The 27,192-nt window shown below is 40.5% G+C and overlaps 2 protein-coding genes across 4 annotated transcripts in view; one reads left to right on the top strand and one right to left on the bottom strand.

Annotated features, from left to right (window-relative positions):
• msl3 (MSL complex subunit 3) overlaps window positions 1–27,192 on the top strand; it is a 204,649-nt gene that overhangs the window by 80,093 nt on the left and 97,364 nt on the right. The window lies entirely within an intron of this gene.
• arhgap6 (Rho GTPase activating protein 6) overlaps window positions 12,986–27,192 on the bottom strand; it is a 97,297-nt gene continuing 83,090 nt past the window's right edge. For 2 of the 3 annotated variants that reach the window (XM_023965744.1, XM_023965748.1), the window contains exons 4-14: window positions 24,041–24,189; window positions 23,834–23,959; window positions 23,540–23,735; window positions 23,400–23,455; window positions 22,113–22,263; window positions 21,888–22,036; window positions 18,617–18,796; window positions 17,906–17,997; window positions 17,597–17,823; window positions 17,421–17,492; window positions 12,986–16,359 (exon numbers count right to left, since the gene is read on the bottom strand). In XM_023965744.1, the coding sequence (XP_023821512.1) occupies window positions 15,812–16,359; window positions 17,421–17,492; window positions 17,597–17,823; window positions 17,906–17,997; window positions 18,617–18,796; window positions 21,888–22,036; window positions 22,113–22,263; window positions 23,400–23,455; window positions 23,540–23,735; window positions 23,834–23,959; window positions 24,041–24,189 (1,946 nt within the window). In that variant the 3' untranslated portion in view covers window positions 12,986–15,811. The remainder of the gene's footprint in view (window positions 16,360–17,420; window positions 17,493–17,596; window positions 17,824–17,905; window positions 17,998–18,616; window positions 18,797–21,887; window positions 22,037–22,112; window positions 22,264–23,399; window positions 23,456–23,539; window positions 23,736–23,833; window positions 23,960–24,040; window positions 24,190–27,192) is intronic. The other variant, XM_023965745.1, reaches the window with a different exon arrangement.

A 27,192-nucleotide genomic window follows, 5' to 3' on the forward strand; every position in this document is an offset into this window, starting at 1 on the left:
CACTTTAACCCAATGCATCATGGGAGATGTAGTGATGCTAGACAGATTAGCGTCTCTGAGCTTCATTGTTTTGTTCACTTGTTCCATTGTCTGATACCGGATTGCGCGGAAAGATACACCGCTAAAGACGAGCTTTAGCTGGTATTTTTGTTGGAACTGAGAGACTTAATGAGCAGAATCAGAACAAGGAAGTGAAGACTTTTAACCACTTCTGATTGGTCAGACTGATGACGGGTGATTAAGACTCCAAGAATGATTGGTGGAGACAGTAAAAGGGGTGGGGCTTTTTTTGAAAATGGAGCTGAAGCTGTGGCTAAATTGCTGTACCATCATTCTTATCAAAGTGTCTTTAATAGAATCAAATAAACACAAAGAAAAAAGTATTTTATGATCTTTCCTATTCCTAACTAGTCAGTGTTTTATCAGGGCCTGTTTGGATGAACACAGAGCTGATATGCTGGAGATGGTAAATGTTTTTAGAATGGGTAATTTCCTGTCACATTCAAATTACGCAATTGCCCGACAAATCACTAATGTATTGCACATAAACAGCGCAATAATCACACATGGTTCATTGATTTATGTGTTCTTTGCTTGGTTTATATGTACTTCTTCTTTCGTGGTTTAAACGTGGTTCATTCGTGATATGTAATAATGTCATGTAAAGACGTAAAAACTATTCTCGCGTATATTCACGTCTGACCAAGTTTCATCTGTGCATTTTGCACAAAATTTCTTTAGTGGCTGTGTGATAATTGGAAAAGGATATTTAAAGTTCTACTCAACGCGAGTAGAACTTTAAATGCCAGTAGAAATTATTTCCGATGTCTTGAGTCATAAGGGCATGAACTGGTTGTAAATTTTTTAACCTCACCTAGCAACTTAGCTGATGCTCGTCAGTGCAAGAATTAGGGATATTCATGGAGAAATGTCTTGAAAATTGGGATTAAAACTGGGTAGTGGAAATCCTTATGAAGCAAACTGCACAGGTTACCAAAAAAAATGTAACCTCTTAAAACTAGAGCTGATATTTGAGCTAACCCTCTACAAATGTAATCACATGGCCCAGGTAAGCAGATATATACCCCAAAATGTGATGTCCACACATGTGGACGTCATGTCCTAAAAGGTTCAAAATGGAACATTAGGAATTATAGCTATCGAATCCCATATGTAGAGAAAGAAACATCCGACTCTTATTAGTTTCATTTTCTTCGTACAGATGGTCTTAAGAATCTTTACATTCAACTAATTTGAGTGTGTAGACACCCTGTAATAGATGTGAATATTGGGTTTGGGTGTATTTTATTTAGATAGGAAGTCTGAATTTTACTGCTGCTTCTGTCTGGAAGAACCCAATCACCAATTGGCTCATTTTTTTGATGGGCATAAATACTCCTATAATAACATTAAATGTCTAGACGTGAATTTTGCATTTGGGTGTTTTATCTAGATGGAAAGGCAATGACAAAAAGCTGAATTTTACATTTCTGCTTCTTATAATTCCTATGGCATTATTAAGTCAATGCTTGTTTTTGTAAAACAGTACGTGATGGATATTCTAGTATTTATGTGATTGTTGTCATTTTTGTGTACAACTCCCTCTCTTCATGCCTATTTCAAAGTCTGACCCTATGAAATAGGGCCGCAGTAGAAGTGAGGGTGTGTATCGAAGCCAAGCTGTCATGAGAAACCAACTCCAAAGCGTATCGTTAACAGAAAGCAGCTGCAGGAAGAAGCTCATCTGTTGCTCGTGAGTGATGGAAATATCCTTCAGAGGAGCGAGCTGCACTCAGAAGATCAGACTGATAAACATGTTTACAGCAGGCTAAACGGATGGAGGAGATCAAATGCAGTTTGCCCAAACTATACATACCATCAACACACAGAGGAGTCATCGGTTCATCGTCACATGAACATACATATTGATCTACACATTTATGGTGCCCGGATTAACATTACAGGAAAAAGGAAGTCTTAATTAGTTTAATTTAGTTGCCATGTATTATTGATATAACTTAAGGAACGGATAGCAAAGATGACTTGAATTATTTTTCCACGTAAGCTCATGTAAAGCTAAAAAACCCACTCTGATGAAAATGGTGTCTTTGGTGTTTTTAGTATGTTCTTGCTGCAGTTTTCTCATAATGGAGGACATATTTAAATAAATTAAGCTCAGACCAATTGGACCAATCACTGACGTCTGGCTCCCAAAAAAAAAAGAAAAAGTGGCGACTACATTAGCTTCATTTCATCAGCCATTTTCTATGGGTGACGTCACACTCACTCAGTCCACTTCTCTTCTACACTCAATCGTGTAAACAGAGAGCTCTCAGCAACAGCAAGGGGTAGCATTGTCCGACTCATAAGCCAGATACAAATTTCTAATGAACTCCTGCCGCTCTGCAGAAACTATGTCCTACAAAACAACTCAGGTTTACAAATTTTTTGCTAAAAACTTAATAATCTTAATTAAGACCACTGGTAACGCTTTGAAAATAGGTGAAGAGATGATCAGAATGGGTCTTTAAATCATTTGCAGTGCTGCTTTTGTTTTGGCTGTATCCTCAAATGATCATCAAGGTGCAAAGATCAAATATGATTACTACTTTTTAGCTTTCAAAAAGAAAAAAATTCAATCTACAAACGAAGCATAAACAAGCAGTGAAATGTTCTTTAAAAAAAAACAAAAAAAGAAACTTAAACACACTTTTCTGACAATCAATGAAAAGAATTCCTCAAATTCTACAAACAAAAATATTGCAATAATGGAAATAGCGAACTGAGGCAGAGAATTTTTATTTTATTTTAAGACAACTATTGATTCTCTCAGGGGGAAAAAATTGCCTTTGATATGTATTTTCATTGCTATAAGCATCAATCACCATAAAGGAAGAGAATGGTCAACCATGCCCACATTTCACTGAGATTCTTCAGCTTCAACAGCTTCAAATCCACTCTTCTTCCTGCCAAAATAGAGGCGTGGAGGTTGCAGTTCTGCTGCAGGTGTAGTTTTCATTGGCTTCTCCAAACAAAGAAAATGCACTGTTCAGTTTCTGTACAAATGTAGTCCAAAACTATCCTTTTTGAGTTTAAAAATGTGATCTTATGACAAATGTTTTCATTTTTGCTGTCAATCTTTTTAGGAAAAATCCAAGACGAATTAAGTATAGACCACTGTTTTTTTTTTTAATTAAGAAAATGGAATAAAAATGGAGCTTGTGGTTTAGATTCAGAGCTTCTACATCACTACTGCAAGCCTTTCTGATGGCATTTTTCTCCTGATTCACAACTATTTGAATAAAGTAATTCTTAACTTAATTCTCTTTGTGTCCTCCGTCATCAAAGAACACGGTGAAAACACAATTTTCCTCGTCTTTAAAGGATATTTTTCTCCTGTTGTGTTATTTTCCTGCGAGGTTGAATGTTTTCTACTTTGTTGCTCTTAATATTTAGACCAGCTAATGGTTTCCAGAATTGTCTCTACACTTTTTCCCCATCCTGGGATGTTTTCCACACGTTTTTCTGATTTTTTTTAAATGTTCTTTTCCAGATTTTTTTGCGATAAAACTTGAAGTATTGGTTCTGGAACTTGCGACACACTGTAGATTGCTCTGAGAGCCCAAATTCTTGTTACGCTTGTTAGGAGAGAATCCTCCTGTTTGAAGTGATAACAGCCCTCAAGCAAAGGGTTTCAAAGAAACGATGGTCTCATAGTTTAGTTTTGACATGTTCAAACACAGAAAAGTAGTTTCCACACTTGTGTATCATTTGTAATCCCAACCACTTTGACCTAAGTGACTGCAGATGGCTCCAGCGGTCGTTTATCTGACTGATGCTTATGTTTTTATTGAGCCTGAAAAGGTTTTTTACTTTCTTCTCCAAGTTTGGACTTCTCACCGGCGACCTTTGGGCCAATCCTTCACCGGTTCCCACGAAGACGGAGCTTAGATCCCAAAAGGAAATCGTGTAGAACTTTCCAAACTACACCCAGAGTTATAGGTGAATACCAGTAGAGGAGGATTGGCTTGTAGGAGCAACTGTTAGGAAACTTGGAAGAGGTCTAGAGATCTCAGAGGGGAAATGTGATTTCAAAGAGACCTCAAGGGAGAAGCAGAGGCAAGTGTTTTTTGAAAGGGTCCAACTCCCCAGAAGGAGCATCTTCTGCAAAAACAGGGACGTTTACCAAAGCAAATGAGAGACGGTGATGTATTCTCTGAAATGTGGGAATTCAATCAATCAATGTATTATTTGTATAGCACTTATGAAAGCAGGGGCAACCAAAATGCTAACCATAAAATCAAATAAAATTACTGAACAATATGATGCAATAAAGAAACTATTACAATAAAAGAATAAAAGCAATAAAATAATACAAAGAATAAAAGAATAAAATTGAGAATTGAGGATTTGCTGTCGTTTTTCTCCCTTTGAGTCGAAACTTTTCTAACCCTCTAACAAATTTCAAAAGAAGAAAAGCTCCGGGAAAACACTATATAACCTTTCGTGTCTTATTTGATGCAGGCTTTTCTGAGCCCCCTGTATCATGACCCCCCAAGTTATAAACCCCATTGTTTCTAACTTGGTGCATATTTTCATCACAATTCCACTAGAGGCAGCAGAAAGACTTTTCCTGCTCACAGACTGAAAAATGTTTGGAATTACTATTAACAAAGGGAAAAATAATTCTATACAGGGCATTTTAATATCGTCAAACAGTTCAATCGTTTATCTTTTTTAGCTTCCTTTATACATTAAAAAGTTGGACTGGGTCATGTTTCCATCGTTTTTTTTCTCTGTGCTGATATTTTTAACCTCCCTGACAAAACAGAAGACGAGTGAGACTGGAGAGTAAAGGCTTTTAACATCAGGCTGTCCTTGTCTGCATTTATAAGCCAACACGATTAGGAAAATGTTCATCAAAATGAGAACAAGATGGAATTCTCAACCAGTCCAGACAGCAGAACCTCCAAGTTCATCCAGGATTGACGGACCAATCCAGCCCTGGCAGATGATGGCATTTTATTTGTTTGCAGAAGTAGATGGAACCACCGCCCAACAGATGCTAGGAGACTGGAAAGTCTGATTTTATGCAAAGAGTAGGCAGCATATAATGCACAGCAGCGCGCCATGCGTTGTGTTTTATTGATGATTCCAAGTGTCAGACACGGTGCTTTAACCTTCTCATGACGCACGCCGCTTAACTGTAAAGAAAGCAGCGTATTTCATGGTTTTTTATGTTCTTTTGCAGAGTTCTGCAGCACCGCTGGTCATGAGTCCTGCTTTTATTTCCAGCTTTTGGTCTGTAAAAGTGCAAAAAAATATTTATGCAAGCCGTGATCTAATACTTTTGCCGGCAGAGGGTTCCATTCACATGTGAATTAGAACTGGGTTAAGTCGGGTCAGAAGCATTTTCTATTTTTATTTTTTTATCTTCCCGTCTGTTATTGGACGATAAAGAGCGGTGCACAGCAAAAATGAACCAACTGTGCCTGCTAATGAGGACCTTGTGGGTACACATTCCTTTCAGGATGCGAGTCGTTCTGCATGTGTAGGCAAACGGAGAAGAAGCCGTTTAGAGCATGTTCTGTCCGAGAGTCTGCATCCACCGAACAAGTAGATATCTTTTGAAAAAATTAAAAAAAAAACTAGTAAAAATAAGTTTTCTTTTGCTGAAAGGCGCACAAATAAAAGCCTGCAGAGTTGAGCTCTTGCACTGACAGTTCAAAGGGTCTGTGTGATTTCATGCAATTTGTGCATGTGTGATTCTCCTGGCAAACAGTTCTTTCTTTTTATTTTTTTTTCATTGTTTAGCCGTTGGCCAAGTCATTAGCTGCAGAAACAAAGCAGCTTTGTGGTTTTGTCATGGTCCACAAAATTCTATTTAAAACGCGGCTCATTTCCATCAGAGACCGACAAAAGAGGGACATGAAGCCAGATGAGACGCATCTCATTCTAGGACAGCATCCGAGGCCTGACCTCACGGGTGCATGGGGGGGGTTTGCAGGCAAAAAATGGGCGCAGGTGGCACCCACGAAACATCAAAGATGTAGACCGCTCTGTTTACCTGTTGAGGGAAAATGTTCATGCACACCTTTTCTGCTGGCACGCTGCGAGTGACTGGTCAGAATGAACACTTGTATAAGTGGACTCCAGAATGATAAAGTGAAAATTAGACACTCGGTGCTTATGTCCGAGCGTCCTATGGGCACTAGCATAGCACCAGCACACCCTGTGCATGAGGCATTTGCGTGGAGTCAACAAAAAGCCAGAACCCGCACCTTACTGAGGAGTTGTCGGCATTGTGCGGGTTTTAAAATTTTTTTATTTTTTTATTTCATTACATTTTTATGGAGAGCACTTTGAGTGACCTGAGTTGTAAAAGTGCCATATAAATATAAAAAGTTTGATTTGATTTACTAACGGCTAGAGTGGGGCGTTACGAAACCCTACATCAGCATCACCCACAAGTGTGTTTAACCCACCTTAGCCCTACCGCTTGCACAACAATAGTACGTTCCATTTTAAGGGCATCCCTTGAGGTGGCCTTACGAGCCTCAACGCAACTGAAAGACACACACTCTCCTCTTAAGGCCGCTCCTTTCGACAACCCTCCAACCAAAAACACTCAACCCTCGGTACAGGTGCATGTGAGGAAAGCTCAACTTAATGAAAGTTTGTTATTTCACGCAACGAAAAATGTTTACTGCAGACTGTGTCAGTCCCATTTTCCTCAGGACCCATCGGTCACCAATTCTACTTTCTGGCACATTTAATGCCACCTAGCAGCTAATTTCACTTCTCTGAAAGGAATTTTATCTTCCATCAGGCAAAACTGCAAAAAATTGAAATAAAAAAACATGTAGTCTTCATTTTTTTATTTCAGTCCGTCTTCTCGATTTCTTTCTTCTGTTTCTATCAGGTAATAATGTACCTGAAGATAGATCTAACGGCTTATTTGATAGATTCATCTGAAACAGGAGGAAATGTGGAGGGGAGGGAATCGTTGGAAGGTTCTTGACTGACCTCTAGTGGTGGCATGTAGGAAAAATTCACAGAGGACAATGATGGGAAATATGTAGAATAAATGGGGAACGTGTTCTGTCGTTGGGTCAAATAAAGGCAATAATTGTCTTTGTAATCTCTTAACTTTTTTGGAAAAATCGTTGATGTTGAAAAGACGACTTTTATCAACAGTTTGTTAGTAGAAAACAATTGACAATAATGATTCAGCATGGAGGAATCATCCATTTAAGGACAGGCTCAGCTAAAAAGTTAAAGATTCCAGAACCGGTTCAGTGTTTCTACATTTGAGTCATCTGTTTTAGTATTTTAAATTTGATCTCCTCCTCTTTGTTTGTCCTTAAATGTGCCAGGAGACGCTCAGGAGGATGACATCTTTGCCAGACTCCCGGCTCACTTCCCTTTCTGCTCCGCTGCCTCCTGAAGATCTAACGGGCGCTTTTTAAGTCGCGCTGAACAATCTGCCGCCCACTGAGTGGCTTTGATCTCCTCCACCTAATAAAAAAAAGAAAACTGTCAAAATAATGCAGACGAGGCAAACGCCTCCAGTTTCTGTGATTTTGCTTTGGTTTCATAACACAACTTGTTTTGCTTCGTGAAGGTTTTCAACTCAATATCAAAAGTGGCGTCAAAACAGTTTCAAGGGAGAAAGAAACACCAAGTTTTGTCCTGAAAAACCCAAAGTTTTCATTTACCTTCACCTTTTTGGTTGTCTCGATAAGAACTGAACACACAGAAGTCCTTGTGAAGGTTATTGGATGGAACTCCAGGGGTACTATAGATTTAAAGAATTTGAAAAAGGACTGGTTTTCTCAAAATAAGTTCATGACTAAAAATTCTATTCAATGTACCAGCAAAACACAACCTGTTCAAATAGTTTCAGAAAAAAGTTTTAAAGTAAAACTTTTTGTAAATACAACAAAAAAAAAAGTTGTGCTTTTTTGTGACCTTTCTTCTGCGTTTACAGTGGGGCAAAAGGTATTTAGTCAGGCATTAATTGTGCAAGTTTTCCGTCTTGACGTAGTTTTCATCACAGGTATACCTCAACTATGAGAAACAAAATGTAAAAAATATTACACTTTCTGATTTTAAAGAGTTTATATTCAAATAATGGTGGAAAATAAGTATTTGGTCAGTAACAAGAGTTAAACTCAATACTTTGTTATATATGCTCTTTGTTGGCAATGACAGCAGTCAAACATTTTCTTTAAGTCTTCTTGAAGTTTTCACAAACTGTTGCTGGTATTTTGGCCCATTCCTCCATGCAGATCTCCTCAAGAGCAGTGATGTTTTGGGGCTGTCGCTGAGCAACATGGACTTTCAACTCCCTCCAAAGATTTTCTATGGGTTTGAGATCTGGAGACTGGGTAGGCCACTCATGCTTCTTAGGAAGCCACTCCTTTGTTACCCGGGCAACGTGTGTTTGGGATTGTTGTCATGCTGAAAGACCCGGCCACATTTCATCGTCAATGTCTTTGCTGATGGAAGGAGATTTTCACTCATACATGGCTTCATTCATTCTTTCCTGTAACACGGATCAGTCATCCTGGTCCCTTTGCTGAAAAACAGCCCCAAAGCATGATGCTTACACCTCCATGCTTTACAGTAGGTATGGTGTTCATTGGATGCAAGTCAGTATTCTTTCTCCTCCAAACACGATGAGTAGAGTTCTTGCCAAACAGTTTATTTTGGTTTCATCTGACCATTGGACATTCTCCCAATCCTCTTCTGGATCTTCTAAATTCTGTAGCAAACTTTAGACAGGGCAGCACATGTACTGGCTTTAGCAGGGGGACACGTCTGGATGCCGCAGAGTCTCACCCTTATTGGGGGTTATTAGGCCAAAGGGGATAGATAATAGTCCGAAGAACATGAGGGTTAGGTTTAGAGTGGTGGTCCATTTGTGGCTCAATTGGAGATAAAACTTCCAGAGCTGGAGGACAGCCCTCTACATCCCCCCATTCTCCCCCATGGTCTATTCCTACTGCCTATGAGCACTCTCCTGTGGTGGACCAAGTTGTTGCAGGTCTGCATGCGGTGCATTTGTGTTGTGATGGGGGGGTGTCATATCCCTCACTAGACCTGGGGTAGGGAGGGCCTTGCCTCCTCTGGAGTGAGGTAGTGCCCTTCCCTGATAGTGCTTCATTTATACGCCCTGTTGGCCCTTAATGAAGCTGTTCACTTAAAAAGTGTGTGGTTGGTGGAAATAATCAGACAAAATTATAAAAGGGCAGGATTTAGCCAAAGGGTTTATCAGTGAAACCGTTAAGACCCACTCCAATGAAAATACAATCAAAGTTAAAAACAAAATGACACGAGAAACAATGCAGACAACCCCCCCCCCACCACCACCACCACCACCACCACACACATACACACACCATGGTAAAAAAGAGTAATAAAATGATGGAATGTAGAGACCTGGCTTTGTCCTGAAGTGGGGAAACGATATTTTGGGGACATGTCCACATCAGTGACCCCCCCCCCCCCCCCCCCCACCCAAGTTCACAGAGTACATTACCACAGGACCCCCCAGATCCAATCAAAAGAGTTTGACCCGGGAGATCCCACTGCAGTGACCCCGTTGACTGAGAAGGCTCAGTCACTGATGTGGAGAATCCCTCTGAGGAAAACACTGGAGTTACAAATAAAATGTAAAAGGAATAAAATTAAAATATATTTAAAACGAGAACAAAAACAAATAATTACATAAATAAACCTTAATAGACATATAAAATGCTAAGTGTGACTAAAAAATTTAAAATAAATGAATAAATATAAATAAATGTATATACATACATATATAAAACCAGTAAAAAGAGAACATAAATAATTCAAATATCAAATAAATTCCTAAAATTAAACTAAAAGCTAAATTAAAAAGGTAGGTCTTAAGCCGTCCTTTAAAAACATGAACAGTCTCTGCGGCCCAGGCTCTCTGGGAGGCTGTTCCACAGGCGAGGTCCGTAAAAACTGAATGAGGCCTCGCCGTATGTTTTAGTTCTAACTTTTGGAATAACCAAAAGGCCGGTATCAGAGGACCTCAGGGTCCGCGAGGGCTCATACTCTAAAATCATGTCAGATAAATATGAAGGCCCGAGACCATAAAAACATTTATAAACCGATAAAAGAACTTGAAAATAAATTCTGAATTGCACAGGGAGCCAATGCAGCGATTTTAAAACCGGTGTAATGTGTTCCCGCCCCCTGGTCCTCGTCAATACGCGTGCTGCTGAATTTTGCAGCAGTTGAAGGTTCGATATCCTTATTCTGGGACGACCAGAGAGCAGAGCATTACAATATTAGTTTAGATAAAACAATCTCTCTCTTGTCTTCAGAACCGATCACTAAAACCTCTGTTTTCTCCTGGTTTAACTGTAGGAAGTTCTCTGCCATCCATGACTTAATGACTAAAATGCGTTGTAAGAGTGTGTTGACCGACTCTTCGTCATCAGGAGACACAGCGGTGTAGAGTTGAGTGTCATCAGCGTAGCTATAAAAAACAAACGCCATGCATCCTGATGACGTCCCCAAGTGGCAGTATATTCAGATTAAAAAGAAGTGGGCCTAACATTGAAATCTGATTTATGTCAGAGACCTTTGAGGAGCATGTCTCCATACTTACGTAAAATCTTCGATCTGTGAGATGGGAGTAAAACCACCCAAACCTCTTGATTAAAAGACTGTGATCTACTTTGTCAAATGCAGCACTGAGATCCAGTAGTACCAGAACTGAGAGTTTCTGACAGTCCAGGTTACATCTAATATCATTTAGTATTTTAACAAGGGCTGTCTCTGTGCTGTGGTTTGTTCTAAAACCGGACTGATACTTTTCAAAGATGTTATTTCTATTTAAAAACTCAATAAATTGGATAAAAACCGTTTTTTCGATCATTTTACTTAAGTTGGATACTGGACGATAATTGTTCTAGTAGTTTGGATGTAAATAACTCTTCTTCAGAAGAGGCCTCACCACTCCCTTTTTAAAGGCAGCAGGGAAGACACCTGTCTGAAGAGAGTAGTGTACTATCCGTAAAAGCTCAAACTCAAAGAAGTCGTAGAATGTTTTTAACAGTGATGTGGGAATTGGGTCTAAAAGGCAGGTGGTTGGCTTTAACTGGGAGAAAACCTGACCAAGTGCCACAGCATCAACCAGGCCAAAACTTTCCAGTGTTTCCTCTGATAAATACAATGCTATAGTTTCATTCAAAACAACAGCTTTTTGAGTTAAGAGACTAGATCTAATAGTATTGATTTTACTCCTGAAGTGGTCTGCAAAACTCTCACATACAGCATCTGAGGCAGCTATGGAGGACCTTTGGGAGTCTCTTTTAGTGAAACTGTCTATTGCTTTAAAGAGAACTTTAGGATCATTTTTGTAAAATTAAGTTTGAGAAGTGGAGGGTTCTAGCTTTTTTTATTGCATGACTGTACATCATTTGCTTTTCTTTAAAATTTTATTTTGTTTTTCTCCACTTCCTGATGATGAAAAAAATGCCACTGGAAAAGATTAAAGCAGTGTTGTAGAAGCTAGAACCGGCCACCAACTTCCTGCTCCGCTCCATCCCCATATATCCCCTTGCAGACAAATAGATCCACGAACGTCTTTGTTTTCCTCGTCTAAACTGGAATCTGGATCAAAGCTGTACGGCTGGATAGCTCCAACATTGCTCACTGTTTTTGTTGAACCGGTAATGTTGGGTTGGGGTTGTGAGCGGCTGTAAGCTAGGGGGAACGTTTGTAAACGAAAGGGAGGATGGCAAATAGTCTGCCCACAATTAAGAGGTGAATTTCTAATGAACTCCTGCTTCTCTGCAGAAACTATGTCCTAGAAAACGACACAGGTTTTTTAAAATGTTAAAATGTTGCTAAAAATAGCTTACTGGGTAATCCTAATTAAAAGACCACAGGAAACTCTTTAAAAATAGAACAAAAGATGATTAGAGTGGGACTTTAGGAGTTAATACGAATCAAAAGAGATGCAACAAGTCACAGAAATACTTTCAACAATCTTTTGGTTTTCATTTTTGTAGAATTCTAAAAAAAAAAAAAATCTGATTTCTGAAGGTCATGTATGGCACTGGGCTGCAGCTGGATAGCTCAGTTGGCTTCTCAGGGTGTGCTATGAGCTTGATCTTGCGGTCTCTTAATCTTGATCCTTGATCTTGATCTTAGGGTATCTTGGTCTCCCTCTGCCTTAAAAAGACAGGGTTGTGTCAGGAAGGGTATCCGGCGTGAAAACCGCCTGTGCGAACCAGTGAAAGCTGAATTGCTGTGGCGACCGCTGAAAGGATGAGCCAAGAGGTGAACAACATGTCTTAGGCCAACAGCACTAAGCTAATCATATCAAAGAAGACTTAATATTCAGGAAAATCAACTCAAACTTGCTGCAGAAACTTTGCCACACAGAGGACAAAAATTGGAAACAAAAATGTCAGCAGAAAAAGGAAACTAATTAAAATGTTTGAGTCGTCAAATCAAAAATTCAAACTTTATCATAAACTGGAATGTTGTGGTGGAACCGTTGACTGTACATGAGATCTGGACTGAGTGACCCCACCCTCTTTTCTGTAGTGTAAGTTATAAACTGGCTAATCAGGTGCCTCAAAATGTTTTTCTTGTAGCCCGCTTTCAAGTGGTAGGGGTGTGGCCTTCCAACAAGCTCACTCTTGATTGGTGAGAGTGATTGCGAAAGAAACGCTGATTCCGACCAACTCTTACCAATCACTGATGACATCTGGTTCCAAAATCCATCAGGAAAAAACGGCAAATTAATTGATTTCATTTCATTGGAGCCAGAAGGAAACTTACATAGTTTTACTATTTCTTCTCTAGATGGACACAAGAAGAAGGAAATTTTGTGAGTAAAAAAAAATTATATTTCCAGTCATTATTCACTTATTTGGAAAAGTACATTTTGAAAACATACTGCATAGAAAAAGTATTGGACCTGACTCGTTTGTAAACATAAACATATTTAATCCCATTCAATTTGTTGACAATGGCACGCCGTACAAAAGCAGTTACAAGACAACCTGGAAACGCCCACCAAATTATAAAACAACAAAACAGTCTGGTAGAGTCACCAAAACATTTTAGGACCACAAAGGAATACTGTCTTCCTCCTTCTGAGTAAAAATGATACTGTTTTTCTTATAACACATAAAAGACAACAAACCAGAAAATAAACCAATGTCAGGACTTTTTGGAGCGGGAGATATGGCACATTTTCATAAAAGGTGCTTGGAGTCTGCTTGTTGGGTTTCCATGGAGACGGGTTGACAGTGGGAGGCCGTAATATGCTTACGTGTGACAGAGGGTGGCGCCATAACCACAGCTAAACTCATAAGGCTCTCATCTCTGGCTTCCAAAACACTAGAATCGGATGAAAAAGTGAACAACTTGCCAGCAAATATTCACTTGTGACATTTAAATGAAGTCAATAGGGGTGATTGACACTGCATATTTAGCCATTTTATGTAACCTGCAATAAGAGAGCCTTAAAGTATTCTCTAAAAATTAAATGAGGCCCTTTGAGGGTTGAGAATTAGCTAGATTTTTTTTAATGGTTTTAAAGGAGAATTTAAATCTAAAAAGGCTAAAAAAAATAATGTTCTAATTATGTTTTAGTTTTTAGTCTATGGCTTTTAAATATGTATACAGGTGAACATTAATTACCAAAAATACCAATAGAGGTGAATCTGTACAATCATAGATGAACTCAGATTCTTGTTCGGGTTGGATCTCACTGGACTGCGACAAATACCAATCAAGGAATTGGTTAGAACTTCTTAATAAAGCCAAAGATCCTCAGTGTTGTCACACGTGACACCTACAGGTCGATTACACCAATCAAGCCAACCTTTTTTACACTGACGATATATGAAATGTTTAACAGCTACAGCAGAGGATTGGAAAATTGCTTTTCTGCTGAAGTTTTCAAACTACCAATAGAAATATCAGCCCAAACGTTTGTCGAAATTATACCAAAACCTAAGACTTTTGTTATAACCAGAGACTTTATTGATATTGGTGTTTGATACTGGTTTCCTGGTGGCATATTGACAAATTCATAAAGGAAATCTTAGTCCTCATGTTATTGCAGGCTTTCTAATTCTCATATTAATGGAGTTTCTATTAGTCAAAAGTGAGAAATGGAAGACATTTTTCTGTTTCATTGGTAAATCAGGGCATGTCACTAATAGGGAATCTCAATTTTCTGCCAATGTTTCCAACTTTAGCCCACATTTTGGTAGGAACTTCTCCCAATATTCACACAACAAACATTTTGTAGGATTGTCAATAAATAGTGAAAGTAATTTTTTTGTAACAGCTGGTGAAAAAAGTGCAGACAAATGGTTGCAGATGTCCTCATGTTTGTCACAGAACGTCTCAAAAGATATTTGTTCAGCAAATCTCCCAGAACAGTTCTGGTCATTTGCACCGTTCTGAACGGTCCTGGGTTTAGTGTTATATGACCTGGAAATGCCCAGACATGTGACCCGTTTTAGCCAATTAGAATGACTCCAATGTCAGGGTCATCTCAGTTCAATTTTGAACGTAATTCTTTATAATACTTGTTCTAACTACAGTTGATTCCACAACAAACATTTCAGTTTGATCTGCCCGAAACTAATCATTGTAGTGGTTTATACTACTAATACTACTTAAATAATACTATTTTGTCTGAAAACAAGTTGCGATATTGGTAAAAGTCGTTGAAATATTTGTGGTTTTAAACAATTCCAAACAAATATTAAGGGCATCCTGAACCAGTCTTAAATTGTTTCCTGTTTAGTTTTAGTTGTACACGTATAACCTTTTGAGATGTGATTCAAAGATATGTAACAGGATTAGACACATTTTAAAATGACCATTTTCACGCAATTTCAGTTTGTTCGATACCGTTTACATAAACGTTTCCGTCTGTGTATACCTAATTCAAGCAATACCAGTTGAAAACAACAACAAAAACTGTTAATTAACGTATTTTATCCCACTTTTGTGTCTCTAAAAAGTCTCGATCTGCCTCAGCTCACTGAGACCCAACCCAGACATGAACCTCCTCAGTTTTCACCTGGAATTATCCCCCCAAAAAAATGGACAAAACAAACAGAGCGGTCCAAGAAAATCCTGGAGTAAATAAAGAGGCTTTGGCACACAGCAGCAGACTCCCAGCTAAGAGCTTCCTAACCAATTCAGAGCCTGAAGCGAAGCTTTTACATTCCCAATGTGACACAGGAACGGCCATCTGAGCACGTCTAGGTAGATACTTTAAGGCAAGTTTCGTATTTTACACAACAAATTCCATGTTTTGTCAATAGTTGTACATCTATTTACATCCTCAGCGTGACCTATTTACATAAGATGTTAACATCTAGCAGCAATGCATACATGGATGTTTTTTTGTTTGCTTTCTTTTTTTTTTTAAAGAATACAACTGCTTAACTGAGAACAAATATTAAAAAAATAAAAAAAGAATAGTTTACTAAAATTCTCCATTAAAAGAAAGAAAAACTTGATCATGTTTAGAAAGGATGAACCTTTTGAGGTATTTCTGGCGGGCAGCTAAAGCCCCTAACGTTATAATGGACAGCACATGTAGGCTGGAAGCTGAAGTGTCTTCTAAACACACAAAACACAAGATATTAGTGGCTTTTGGAGGAGGCAGCAGCTGCACACGTAAACACCAACCACATGTGAACCAGGAATCAGGCAGGCATAAGGGGAAAAAGATGCAGGGTTTGTCGTTAACTGAAGGATAATCTCTACAATTCAGGGTGTGACATCACACCAGTGTCTCTGGAAGTGTGTCAGCATTGTCTGAGGAAAGCAGCTGCCAGATCTGCCACCGCTCCCTCTGCCAGTCCTGCCACTCCTGACTCCGCGGCACCATCTGTGCCTCTCTGGCCGAGGCCGAGTTACTTTGCTGCGGAGGTTGTTGAGAGAGCTGAGGGGAGCTTTGCGAGTTCGCCATTCTGTGATGAGCGGTGTAAGGGGGTGGGGATTGGTGAAACACGGAGGGGACACCTTTCCCGGTGTTCCCCACACCTTGAGATCTGGAAATGCGGGTACTTCCGTGTCCAGTTGGCCGCTGGATGCCATGTCTGCTGTTGAGGTTTGTCACGGGGGAATTTGTGGTTAGCTGGAGCCGCGGATGTCCCGCCTCCAAGGGAGTGCCAGTGCACACTCGAGTCACGCGTGTGTGGGGTCTGTACTCAGTTGTTCCAGGTGTGGGTTGTTGTACAGATGTTTGCTGCTTGATGTCACCATGAAGTCCATCAAGACCTTCCTGTGAGCTGCGGGAGCTTCCCTCTGACATGTTCCCATGGGATCCTTGGAAGAGAGAATGATTCAATGGTAAAAAAAAAACAAGGATAGCAATGATTTTTCATTTTTGTAGTGCAGTAATAATGAAACATCTCACACAAAAACAGCTGCTAATTGCAGTTGACCAAATAACAGCTAGGGGGTTCACTTACAAGCGCTTATTCACTTTATTGTAGAGGACTCCAACTTCACAACAAAGGTAAACAGATTCAGGGTTCAATTCTATGATTGGGTCATACCAGAAACTTAAAAAAAATAGCCTCCAATGCTCCCCTTTGAATCAACACAATTGGATCATTCCAATAGACTTTGGCGCAGAGAAAAGAGGCTTTGCGGCGTCAGAATCAGCTGACTTACATTGGTTGTTTAAACTCTACCATAAAGCGTTGATCAAAGCTGCTGGACAACGAAAGCATTACATTCAAGGCAAAATAAATCTATAAGTGTAAATTTTAATGGAAAACATTTGTTTGTCAGAATAGTGATCAGAATTTCCTTCGATGTCATTGTATGCACAACAAAAATTATGATGCCCCAGGTGTTAAAAAAAAATATGAAAGTCAGGGCTGGAATAAAAATAAGGTTTAAATATAAAATGTAGAAAATGTAAAATGTGTAATGGCAACCAAAAATATGTAGGTTGTTGATTTAATCACATCAATCGTGTTGGTTGAAAAGTTACGATGAGTCAGAACACTGAAGCTGAACCTCTTTGTTAGAGGGTTAAAAAAAAAAAAAAAGCTCTGTGGCCCCCCAGCTGTTGCACGATTTTGTATTTAACGCCATCCCCTCCTCACTGGATCTACATTCATGACCACGCCAATGGTTTTTAAAGAATCGGGCGGCGGCATGAAATCCTGAAGATTCTGCGGATCCCTCCCCATCGCGCAGTGGCAGTTGTATTTGGAACCAAAGCATTACGCTGAAAGCACATTTAAGAACGCGTGTTCTTGAAGGCGCGCCACATGCCCGGTGTGTATGTAGTATTAGCTCAAACGTGGGTGGTAGATCTCAAATCACGCCAACGGCGGCCGAGTTATTGACGATCACACTCTGAAATGTGTTACCTGTGTAAGACTGGCTCTTGAGTGCAGGTTTGAGAGTACTGTGCCACGTTCCCCAAATGTTCGCATGTTCTTCTGAAAGAAGCATATAGCTATTTTTTTAATGAAAATAAAATGTGTCATTAAGAAGCTATCTTTAAAGAAAGGCCCATAATAAACGGACGAAAACAGGAGCTCACCTTTGGAACCCCACGAGTCGGTTTCCTGTCCCACCTCAGAGTAGTTCTCCGGGACGTTGGCGAGCTGTTCACCAGGCGAACTCCCCGATTCTCCCCGGCGCTCGCTCAGGACCGGGGAGTTGTTGTCATAAGGGGACACTTCACCACTGGATGCTTTATTGGAGTCGGTCGAGGAATGATGCTCGCTCAGATTGAAGGGTTCCTCTGACTGTAGAAGGTCGGGACTCCTGAGGACAAATCCAAACCATGAAGACACTCAGGACGCAAAAGAAACACCGGGATGCTTAGAACTGGACGAGAGCAACTCACTGGGACGCCTTCCTTCTTAGAAGGTAATCAACCACATCCGGGTCAGTCTCCATGAGGTTCATCAACACTTCATTCTGCAAGTCCGGAGGCACCTTCAACGACAGTCACAAAGGCTTAAACACATCCACAATGGCTACAAAGTTTGGTTTCAGTCTTTTCTGAAAACAACAAAAACCATTCAACCCAAGACAAAATCTTAGAAATCAAAACTTAATTTTGTAGATATTTATTTGAATGTATTAAACAGTTACTCTATTCTTTGTGGGGAGTTAGAAGGTATATAAAAAGTAGAATTCATTGACTTTTCCGGCATATTTATCCGTAGAGAACCTTTTGTGTGCATCTTGTAAAAACTGATTCAGATGGTCCAAAATTCTGTCCACAATGATTTCCACTCTCAAAAGCTCTGGGAGTATAAATTGTCTGATTCCTAACAAACCCAGACATAAGTGAACCACACAGAAAACCCCCGAATGTCATTTAAGAAACTCGAGCTGCCCTCAAATCTCTTTGTAAACACAAAAACCAAAGCTAAACTGCTTTTGTATTATGGAAACCAACTGTCTTCTCCTCATGGAAATCTGTCTGTATAAAGCCAAAGCGCATTAAGAAAGGACCTGTTGTCTGCCCAACCAAGGGGTAGTTTCTTCACAAACCCACACAAATGGGTGAGTCTGAGGGTGTTTTCTGAGTAAGGGTCACTTCACTGACCATGAAGAGCGACTGGTAGCTTGCAATCATCTTCTGCAGGACGGCGATCACAGCCGTGCTCTCCTCGGCCCTGGCAGAGCTCTGGACGCTGAACTCCTTGTCAGAGTTCTTCTGTTTGTGGAGCAGGTTGGGGCCGAAAATGGTGGCGAGGTTCAGTGACGTCATCTTGTTCCCCGTCATCTGAAATTCACATTTATACACAGTAATGATAATCAGGATTTTTCAGACACCTGTCCTGAGTCTTTTGTTTCATTTCCAACATATAACATTATATGTTTTTATTCATTAAAAAATAGTTTGAAATAATTAAGATGTTTGGGTTATGATTGTAATATATATGCCAGTTAGATGACAAACTATGACAATGAAAGCATCAGATTGAAGGCAAAATAAACCTAAGTATCATTTTCATGGAAAACATGTCTTGTAATCAGAATTTCCTTTAATGTCATTGGATAGTCATTGTAATAAACATGGAAACTATACGATTAAAGTTTGGAACCCAGTTCAAACTGTTCCATCGTGGTGTGGATGGACAGAGGAACGGAGGAGCAGAGATCCTGAAGGTGTTTGCTAAAAACGTTCTGGCGGTGAAGAGTGAAGAGTCTGAAGCTGGAAGTTGAAGGTGGTGAGTGTTTGTCAGTGGTTATGTGTCTCCAGTAGCTACACCAAAAAGGACAATTCTGGAGGGAGATGGATGAGGGGATCTGGATAATCCCTAAAGAGGAGAGAGTGGGGATTGGCTTAAACTGATACATTTGGTTGAAGGGAACAGAGGTGATGAGGAGGTGATGAGGAGGTTACGGGGACAATTGGTGTTCAGGACAGAAACTGAGGACAGATGGTGATGGGCTTTTCTAAAAGAATGGTGATGTGCTTTTCCGGAAAATAGTGGAGCAAAATGTGTAATTGAATTGGAGGTAGGAGGACACAAATGGATTGCATCTGGTGCAGACATTTTGGTCTATGTTCACTCCGTCCTCACCAACACGCGTTCAAGCAACCACTTTCAATATAAAGTCTACGTGAACCCACGTTTCCGGCTTCTGTCTTCACGAGTCGTATTCCAAGTTTTTCCAACCGTTTTCAAACAAATGGTGTGGCCTTTGAACACATGCTTAAAGTTAAATCTTGACCAATCAAGGACTCGAATGTGGTAGTGTCATCCCTTTAAGCCCCAGAAGCGCCAACTGTGTGAAAACGAATAATATTTGTGGTTTGTACCTGGCCGGAATTCTATAAGACCAAGTCTTTTATTTCTCTTAATAGAGCTGTTGAAGAAAAAGCCTGGAGCAAGAGTCGCCAGAATGTTTTCAACTGTGGGAGGCGGACATGGGCTTGAATCAGGAGGCTACAGTCCAGTATGAACCCGCTAAAAGCATGTTCTTGAACACGTGTCACATGCCTGGTTGTTAACGTAGCTTGACAGAAATCAGAGACGGCAGAGTGGTGGCCGTACAGTGTGTAGGAGTGGTGTAAGGAGGACTCCGGTGGAAGACGAGGGCAGAGCAAATGTTTTTCTGATCACCAGTAACAAATGGATGAAATGGTATTTTTCTCACTATTTACCAAATTATCCTAGTTACAACCAAAGAGAGAGTCTTAGGGCAACAACAATGGCTAAAACACAATATTTACTAATATAAAATTGCACACAAAATTAGCACAAACACCAGTTGAAGTGCAGACCAAAAATCCTTTTTATGTTTTATGTCCAGGATATGGTACCAAAATATCAGTTTGATCCATTTGCAAGGATTCAGTGACTACTGAGGGTTTAAAACCCTCAAAAAGTCAACAGCACTACGTCAAGCCGTAGAATTTAAACAATGAACACTCCAACACATTTACAACATTTCTGTGCAAATGATGTCACGTTGTTGCCAAAAGTCGCCGCCCAAAAGAAACTCAATACCAATTTTTTCAAATGTATTCCCTGTCTCCTAAAACAGACATTCATTCCAAATGTCATACTTTTTTCTTCAATTTTCCAACGTTAGAAAAACAATAATTTGTCTATTTCTTTTCCAGTTTAATTCCTTTCCACCTTCAGTCCCAGTGGACAGATAGGAACCAAAAGAAGTCCAGAAAGACTGACCAGCAATTTCGCAAACATAAAGCAGTAAAACTTTTCCTAATCTCAGTTACAGTAGCCATAAATCCATAAAAGGAAAAAAAAAACATTTAATTCCACAGATCTCGCTGAAAAGCACAAAAAGGCCAAAACACCTGAAAACATGTAAAGAGACGAGTATTGTTGACGAAGCATCGTTGAGATTTTCAGAAACTGCGAACAGGAGCTGAGTTTACCGGTTTCAATCTGAATCGTTTTTAGGACTTTACTGGGTAAATGCTGTTCGTGATTGAATTTACCATATCTGTTTTGAAGCCTTTAATCCAACAGATTCTAAAAAGGCTTTAACAAACATTTTTGAGGGTGTGAAAATATCAAGTTCTAGTCTGCTCCTGTAAAAATCCGCCATCGATTTGGCTTTGGTTTGGGAATTTTAACTCGCTTTCCCACATATTGTGCTATGCTGCAACGTTTTTGTACATTTGGAGATGGTCTCATTATTTCATGTTGATTTTGGAGTCACAAGAAGCAAAGAAGTAGAAAGAGTTGTGTAGAGACTCTTTCTACTGATGGATTACGTCATGATCTCAGTAGTGTTTTTACAGTGCTGATAGCAAACTATGTAGATCATTTCCAGGACATTTAATGACAATAATTTCACAGACTGGCCTGTACGAGGGTGAAGTTGGTGTCATATATTTATTTTTAGCCCCCACTTTTGCTTAAGTTTTGAGGGTAAAGTTTATCCTTATCTGTAAAATATCTGCACCTGGTTTAAACTTAACTTGTACCATGGATTTTGTGTAGGAGCCATTAAAAAGGATTATCAGTTTTCTCTTCACCCATAACTGTCAAAATGGAAGCTAAAAAATCAGACGCCAACCTGAGCCCTGTCCATTTCTTAAGGATAAATACAAAAAGACAAATGTCATATTAAATCCATATTTGGAGTAAAAACTTTTGTTTTTTTGGTCTGGTCTGTAAGTTTTGATCTTCTTCTCTTTAGCCCGGTACCAGCTGTCCCACGGAGTGGTACGGTCCACAGCCGTTAGATGAACACCTTTCTCTTTTTGTCACTTAATCTGGTTATTTACAGCCAATGGGATGGAAACAGAATGCTTCAAAGCAGCTGTTTTTAAAAGAGGTCAGTGACTTTTAAGGGAGTTTAACTTCTTTACAGACCGGGTTGGGTCTCACCTCCTCTCCCTCTTTGTCATGCCGGTCATTGGCGTGGTCGGCCACGTTGGACAGGAACTCCAGCAGACGGTAAAGAGTGTCACTGTTGCAGGCAGGAAGTAAGTAAATCAGAAGCTGAGTGACACTTTGTTGCTCTTCTGGCTCCAATGCTGCAAACCCAAAAGAGAAGACAGTCGAAAAACAAAAAATAACTAAAAAACAAGGTGACGGCTGTTTGATGCTCACGCGTGGTGTTAATGAGGGGCGTGTAGAGCTCCTTCGTGAGAAGAGGGTCAGGCATGTCTCTGAGAAACTCCTTCAGCAGGGCGGCCACATCGTGAATGCTATGCTCTTCGTCCAGCTGCACATCGATGCCACGATCAAATTCTTCTCGCAGCTGAGGAAAGGGTGCAAAAGTGCGAACAGAAAGGGAGGAAAAGGGGGGATTTAGAAACATCCCCCGTGCATCACAATGAACATTATACTCATTCCGACACACACAAAAGCCCTTCCTTTTTGCTCCATCAAGCGGCCCGGGACATTCAGCATTGGAATCTTCTAGCAGTAATCATGGCCATCTGACCTTGACATTGCTCCCATTCCACATGATGATGGATTGTAGGGATGTACTTGTGCTAAAACATGTTAATTTTTCAATGCAATACATTTGTTTTGATACTTCCTCCAAACAGTTAGACCGCCAATTATTTGTTTACGGAAAACTGACAGATTAAAGATGACATGAATGTTTTTTTTATGAGGAATTTATTTAATTTGGACAGAATATTTTTTATGACAAAATACAACTTCCCATCCATGACCTTTCAGTCATGAGATATGTAAACTTTGACAGCTTATAAACCAAAACTGTTTTTCTCCCAAAAATGGAGGAGCTCAAAACTTTCAAGCAGAAAATCAAAGTTAAAGTTAAAGTATCTGTCACACACCTAGGTGTGGGACATTTGTTCTCCGCATTTGACCCATCCCCTGGGGGAGCATTGAGCTGCAGACACAGCCGCGCTGGGGAACCATTTGGTGGTTTAACCCCCAATCCAACCCCTTAATGCTGATTGTCAAGCATTGGGTCCCATTTTTAAAGTCTTTAGGTTTGAACCCACGACCTTCCAGTTACAGGGCAGACACTCAAACCACAAGGCCACTGAGAATAAATGTTGTTTACCCCGCCTGATTTTTGGTTAAATTAATGTAAATAATGAATCGAAAATCAAAGAATTAATTGTCAAAACCTTTAAAACTCCACAAGGCCTGTACTACATACAAGTTTTGCTCTTCAATGGCAGATAAAATGCAGAACCTGCCACAACAACATGCTGCACTGTTATTTGCTTTTTTTTCTCAGACGCTTTTCTTAGAAACGATGTGTGAAATTATGAGTAAGGCACACAATAAACTAATTTTTCCATCAACAGAATGAGGCTTTGATGTGTTGCTGGGAAACGGCTTTCTTTTTTTTCTGCGGCTGACAAATTAGGAAAAGCAGACATTTTACAGGCATTGAAGGAGAAGACTCACTTGTCGGACTCTCTTCTTCGAACTGCCCACTCTGAAGATGCCAACCGTTTGCAAACCTGAATGGAGAACGGAAACCGTGACTTCCGTGTGGAAGCTGGCACCGACCACAAGTTGGGAGCAGCACTAAATTGGACTCTCACCATATTTCTCGATGTGCTGACAGCAGCTGTCAACCACCCGGGGGACCTGCCGGTAGATGGGATTGAGGCTCAGCCTCTTGTCCCTGTGCTTCTCCTTCTTGTTCGGTGTTTCAGCTGGCAGGGACAGCTGCAGCGCCTCCAGGAGGCGGGACTGGTTGTCGTCCAGGTCAGTGATGGAATCCACCGACATTCCTCCCTGTGGGGGCGCAAACAGTAATTGAAATCCAATGAGTGAAAACCGCCTCCTGCTTGTATTCTGGGATGGAGTCGGTGAACTGGAAGGTGGCGCCTGACCCTCCTGCGGGCTCGAGGTGCAGACTCGGGGGTGTTGGGTGACGTAGACTCGTTGGCTTCTGATGTGGAGCTCAGAGAAGAGTTGCTGCTGGACAGCTCCTTGTTCGATGGCCTCTTGGTGGCAAACTGCAAAAGGGAACACCCAAGAGTTGGGGGCGGATTGGCAAGCGGAATCCAGTTTCTCCTAAAACACATCAGGTTAAAGACCTGTAAAATGGACGAGACGAGGTCAGAAGAGTCCTTTTGCTCCTCCCGCTGTGGCAAGTCGAAACGGTAACTGTCCTGACGCTGCCTGTGTGCTCGGTCATTGGCTATGACCTGAGATAGGGGTATACTGAACGCCTGTGGTACGAACTCTGCAAGAGACGGAAGAAAAAAAAAAAGAGTTAAAATAAGACCTCCAACATATATCTGTACGGCATCTGTTACAGCTTGGCTGTTTTTACACTAAAACAGTCAAAACATCAGAGGGCATGTTCGTCATGCCAGTTAAAGCTCTCCATCACAATAAAAGCACCCCATCTGTTTTCCAAAATAAGACACCACAACTGCAACAGCCCACTAATTCTAGTGCCTCTGACTAAAATAGCCCTGAGCAATGTCGAGCTCGCCAGTGAAGTTATTTTTAAGTCTTTCCACTCTCAAGAGTAAATACGGGTACTTTCCTGAGCCTTTTGTTCTATTAGCCTACATAGTGATGAAAGGAAAAGTTGTATATTTAAGGTTAAAACGGTCAAAGTTGAGTCAAAAGTCAAAGTTGCATACGCGGACGGGCCTCCTATGGGGGGTGCCGTGACATCATTGAGGTTATCACAGGATATGCACTGAACAGTCCATAATCTCCTGGGCCCGGCCAACAGCTGAGAGAAAACATCCAGCGGCAGAGTGTGTAACTGAGACGGAGGAAGCGGGAGAGGGAAAGCATTCCACAACCACAAATGAAAGGCTGCGGTTCGCCAACCACATGACCGCTAACACTACGACACAATGGCTTTTTTTCTGCACACAGGCCACACATGCACTACAACGCTCAACGCCGTTGGCATGATGGGCGGCGCAGTTGCAATGCATTGAATTTCACGGATGAGTCCACAGCTAAACCAAATCGATCTGTCTGATTTTCGGTCAAACCTCCACTTTGCAGGCCCACAGTGGACCTTTTTGTTCTTCAAGACGGTCTCTCTTGGCTCATGTTGCCGTCCTCTAACCCCCAAAAAGTTGTGCAATTTTTCGTCTTTTACCAGACACAGATGGGTGGAGATCTGCTCTCCATCCTTGCCTTCGACCCCGCGCTGACATCTTTTCGGCTGTAAAAACTCAGCTATGCTCGGCTAGCTTTTCGATCTGCGTCTCTTGCTGAGAAAGGACTAAGCCCACTTCAAAGTGAACAGCAGTGCAGGAATCTTTGGAGAAAATGAAACTCCTCTTTGCAGTTTGCAGCACCGGTACCTCTGGGCCTTCTGGGCTCAGGAGGGGGGGGGGTGAATCCACTTACCCGTGCCTCCAACACTCACAGTTTCACTGTGACCCATTGCCTAAGGGCCCAACTTGACAGCTTTTTTTTTGTTTCATAAACATGAAGCCTGTATTTATCCAGCTGGAGCATGAAGGACGCATCTAGAATGAATCTGCTGTAAGACTCTTGAAACGGGTATTGTTGTTGAACGACGGAGAAAAAACCCACCAAAATCAGGAGTCTGAGGCTCTGGAGCCACATCTGGCTCTTTAACCTCCTTTGTGGCTCTTTGGTTGAAGAAAAATAAAACGTTTTGTCATTCTTTTGGACCATAGGTGCATTAAGCGAAACAAAACAAACTTTAACTCATTCACAATTGGAGCGCAGTACCCGCCTGACTACAGGCGCCTTTAAATGCCGACTATCCATCAAATGTCAGATCCGTCAAAACAATTTGAGAGTTTTGAGCGCCATGTGTCAACAAAAGCATGTTCAAGCACCACAATAATTTGTACATTAAGGGCATCAGATAATAAGGCGGACTGTGTATTTTTGAAAATAATCAATGGATTTTAGGTGCACATTAAAGTTTCAATATGGTAAGGGTGATTGAGTTAGCTCTAATATAAATGTAGTTTACTCATTTTTTGGCTAAAAAGTTATACACTATTTCATACTCAGAAGACAAAATACAATTTTTCCTCTTTTTGTTTGTTTTATTCATTTCAACGACACAATAGTTCATTAATTGTATCATAAAAGTAACAATAAAATAAAAAAATAGCTTTGCTGTACTTTTCCAAAGGGTGATGTGAGACTTTGTAGCTCCTACTGGGTTGTGGTCGGTGAGAATTTGATCTAAACGGCTGGTTTTACTGGTGGTGTAACTGTTAGCAATTTTCTACCAAAGGATTCAAAGGGGTTTATTGTCATTTGTACAGTAAGGAAACAGGTTTCCCTGGATATTTACTGGAGATCTGAAACAGTTAAAATATAACAGGGATACTTTGTTGGTACAACAAATATTTTATGCTGCATTGAATCAAATATTTGCACAAATTGAAATTGAACGGAGCAGTTGAAAGTCTTTAGGAATTTGCTTGCCACGTATGAAGTTGGTCACTGTTTACTGAGATGCAACCCTTGTTGTTTGCATTTTCTTTCTCTTAACTAAAGATATGAACATTTAAGGGGATTTCCTGGAAGTCATGCAGATTCATAAACTCTAATTCCAACCGGAATGCAGTTTATCCCTTTTTAGGCCTTATATTCCTTCCTTCAAGTCCGATCTATTGATGCAAGTCTTTGGGAGCAACCCCGCCTCCCCTTCTCATCACCCATAACTGTGAGCTCTTTTTTTTTTAACTCCCGTTAGCTACAGCCCCTCACACCCCCAGCCCAACAGACGAGGAAAACATAGACCTACGCGGATCTAGTCGTCTCGATGCCTCAGAATGGAGCGGAGCAGGGAGCTTGTGGCTCAAAACGTATTTTTCTACGTCACAAATACGATCTCTTCCAACAGCCTTTCTTGTCTGCTCATTCATAATGATTTGAATAGGAAAATACTCAGAAAACGTTGACAACTTCCCATCAGAATTAGGTTTGAAGTCAGTTAGGTCCCTCGTTTATCACAGGAGTTGCGTACTAAGACTAACCCACGATAGACAAAGTCAACACAGTAGTACATTTTATTTTTTCACAATTATTTGAGATGTTTTAAGGCTGTAAAACCTCTCACTACACACTTTTCTCAGACAGGCATGAACATTTTCACATTTTTCTCTCTTGTTTAAACTCGCAAAGTTCAAACCTCGATATAAAACTAAAGGATTATAGAATAAAGTCAAAGGTCTGTTCGAGATCCAAGAGTTGCGTAGATTTGACCAACTGAACAGGTTCT

Source organism: Oryzias latipes, chromosome 2 (assembly GCF_002234675.1).
Source record: "Oryzias latipes chromosome 2, ASM223467v1".
In the NCBI taxonomy this organism is placed as follows: domain Eukaryota; kingdom Metazoa; phylum Chordata; class Actinopteri; order Beloniformes; family Adrianichthyidae; genus Oryzias; species Oryzias latipes.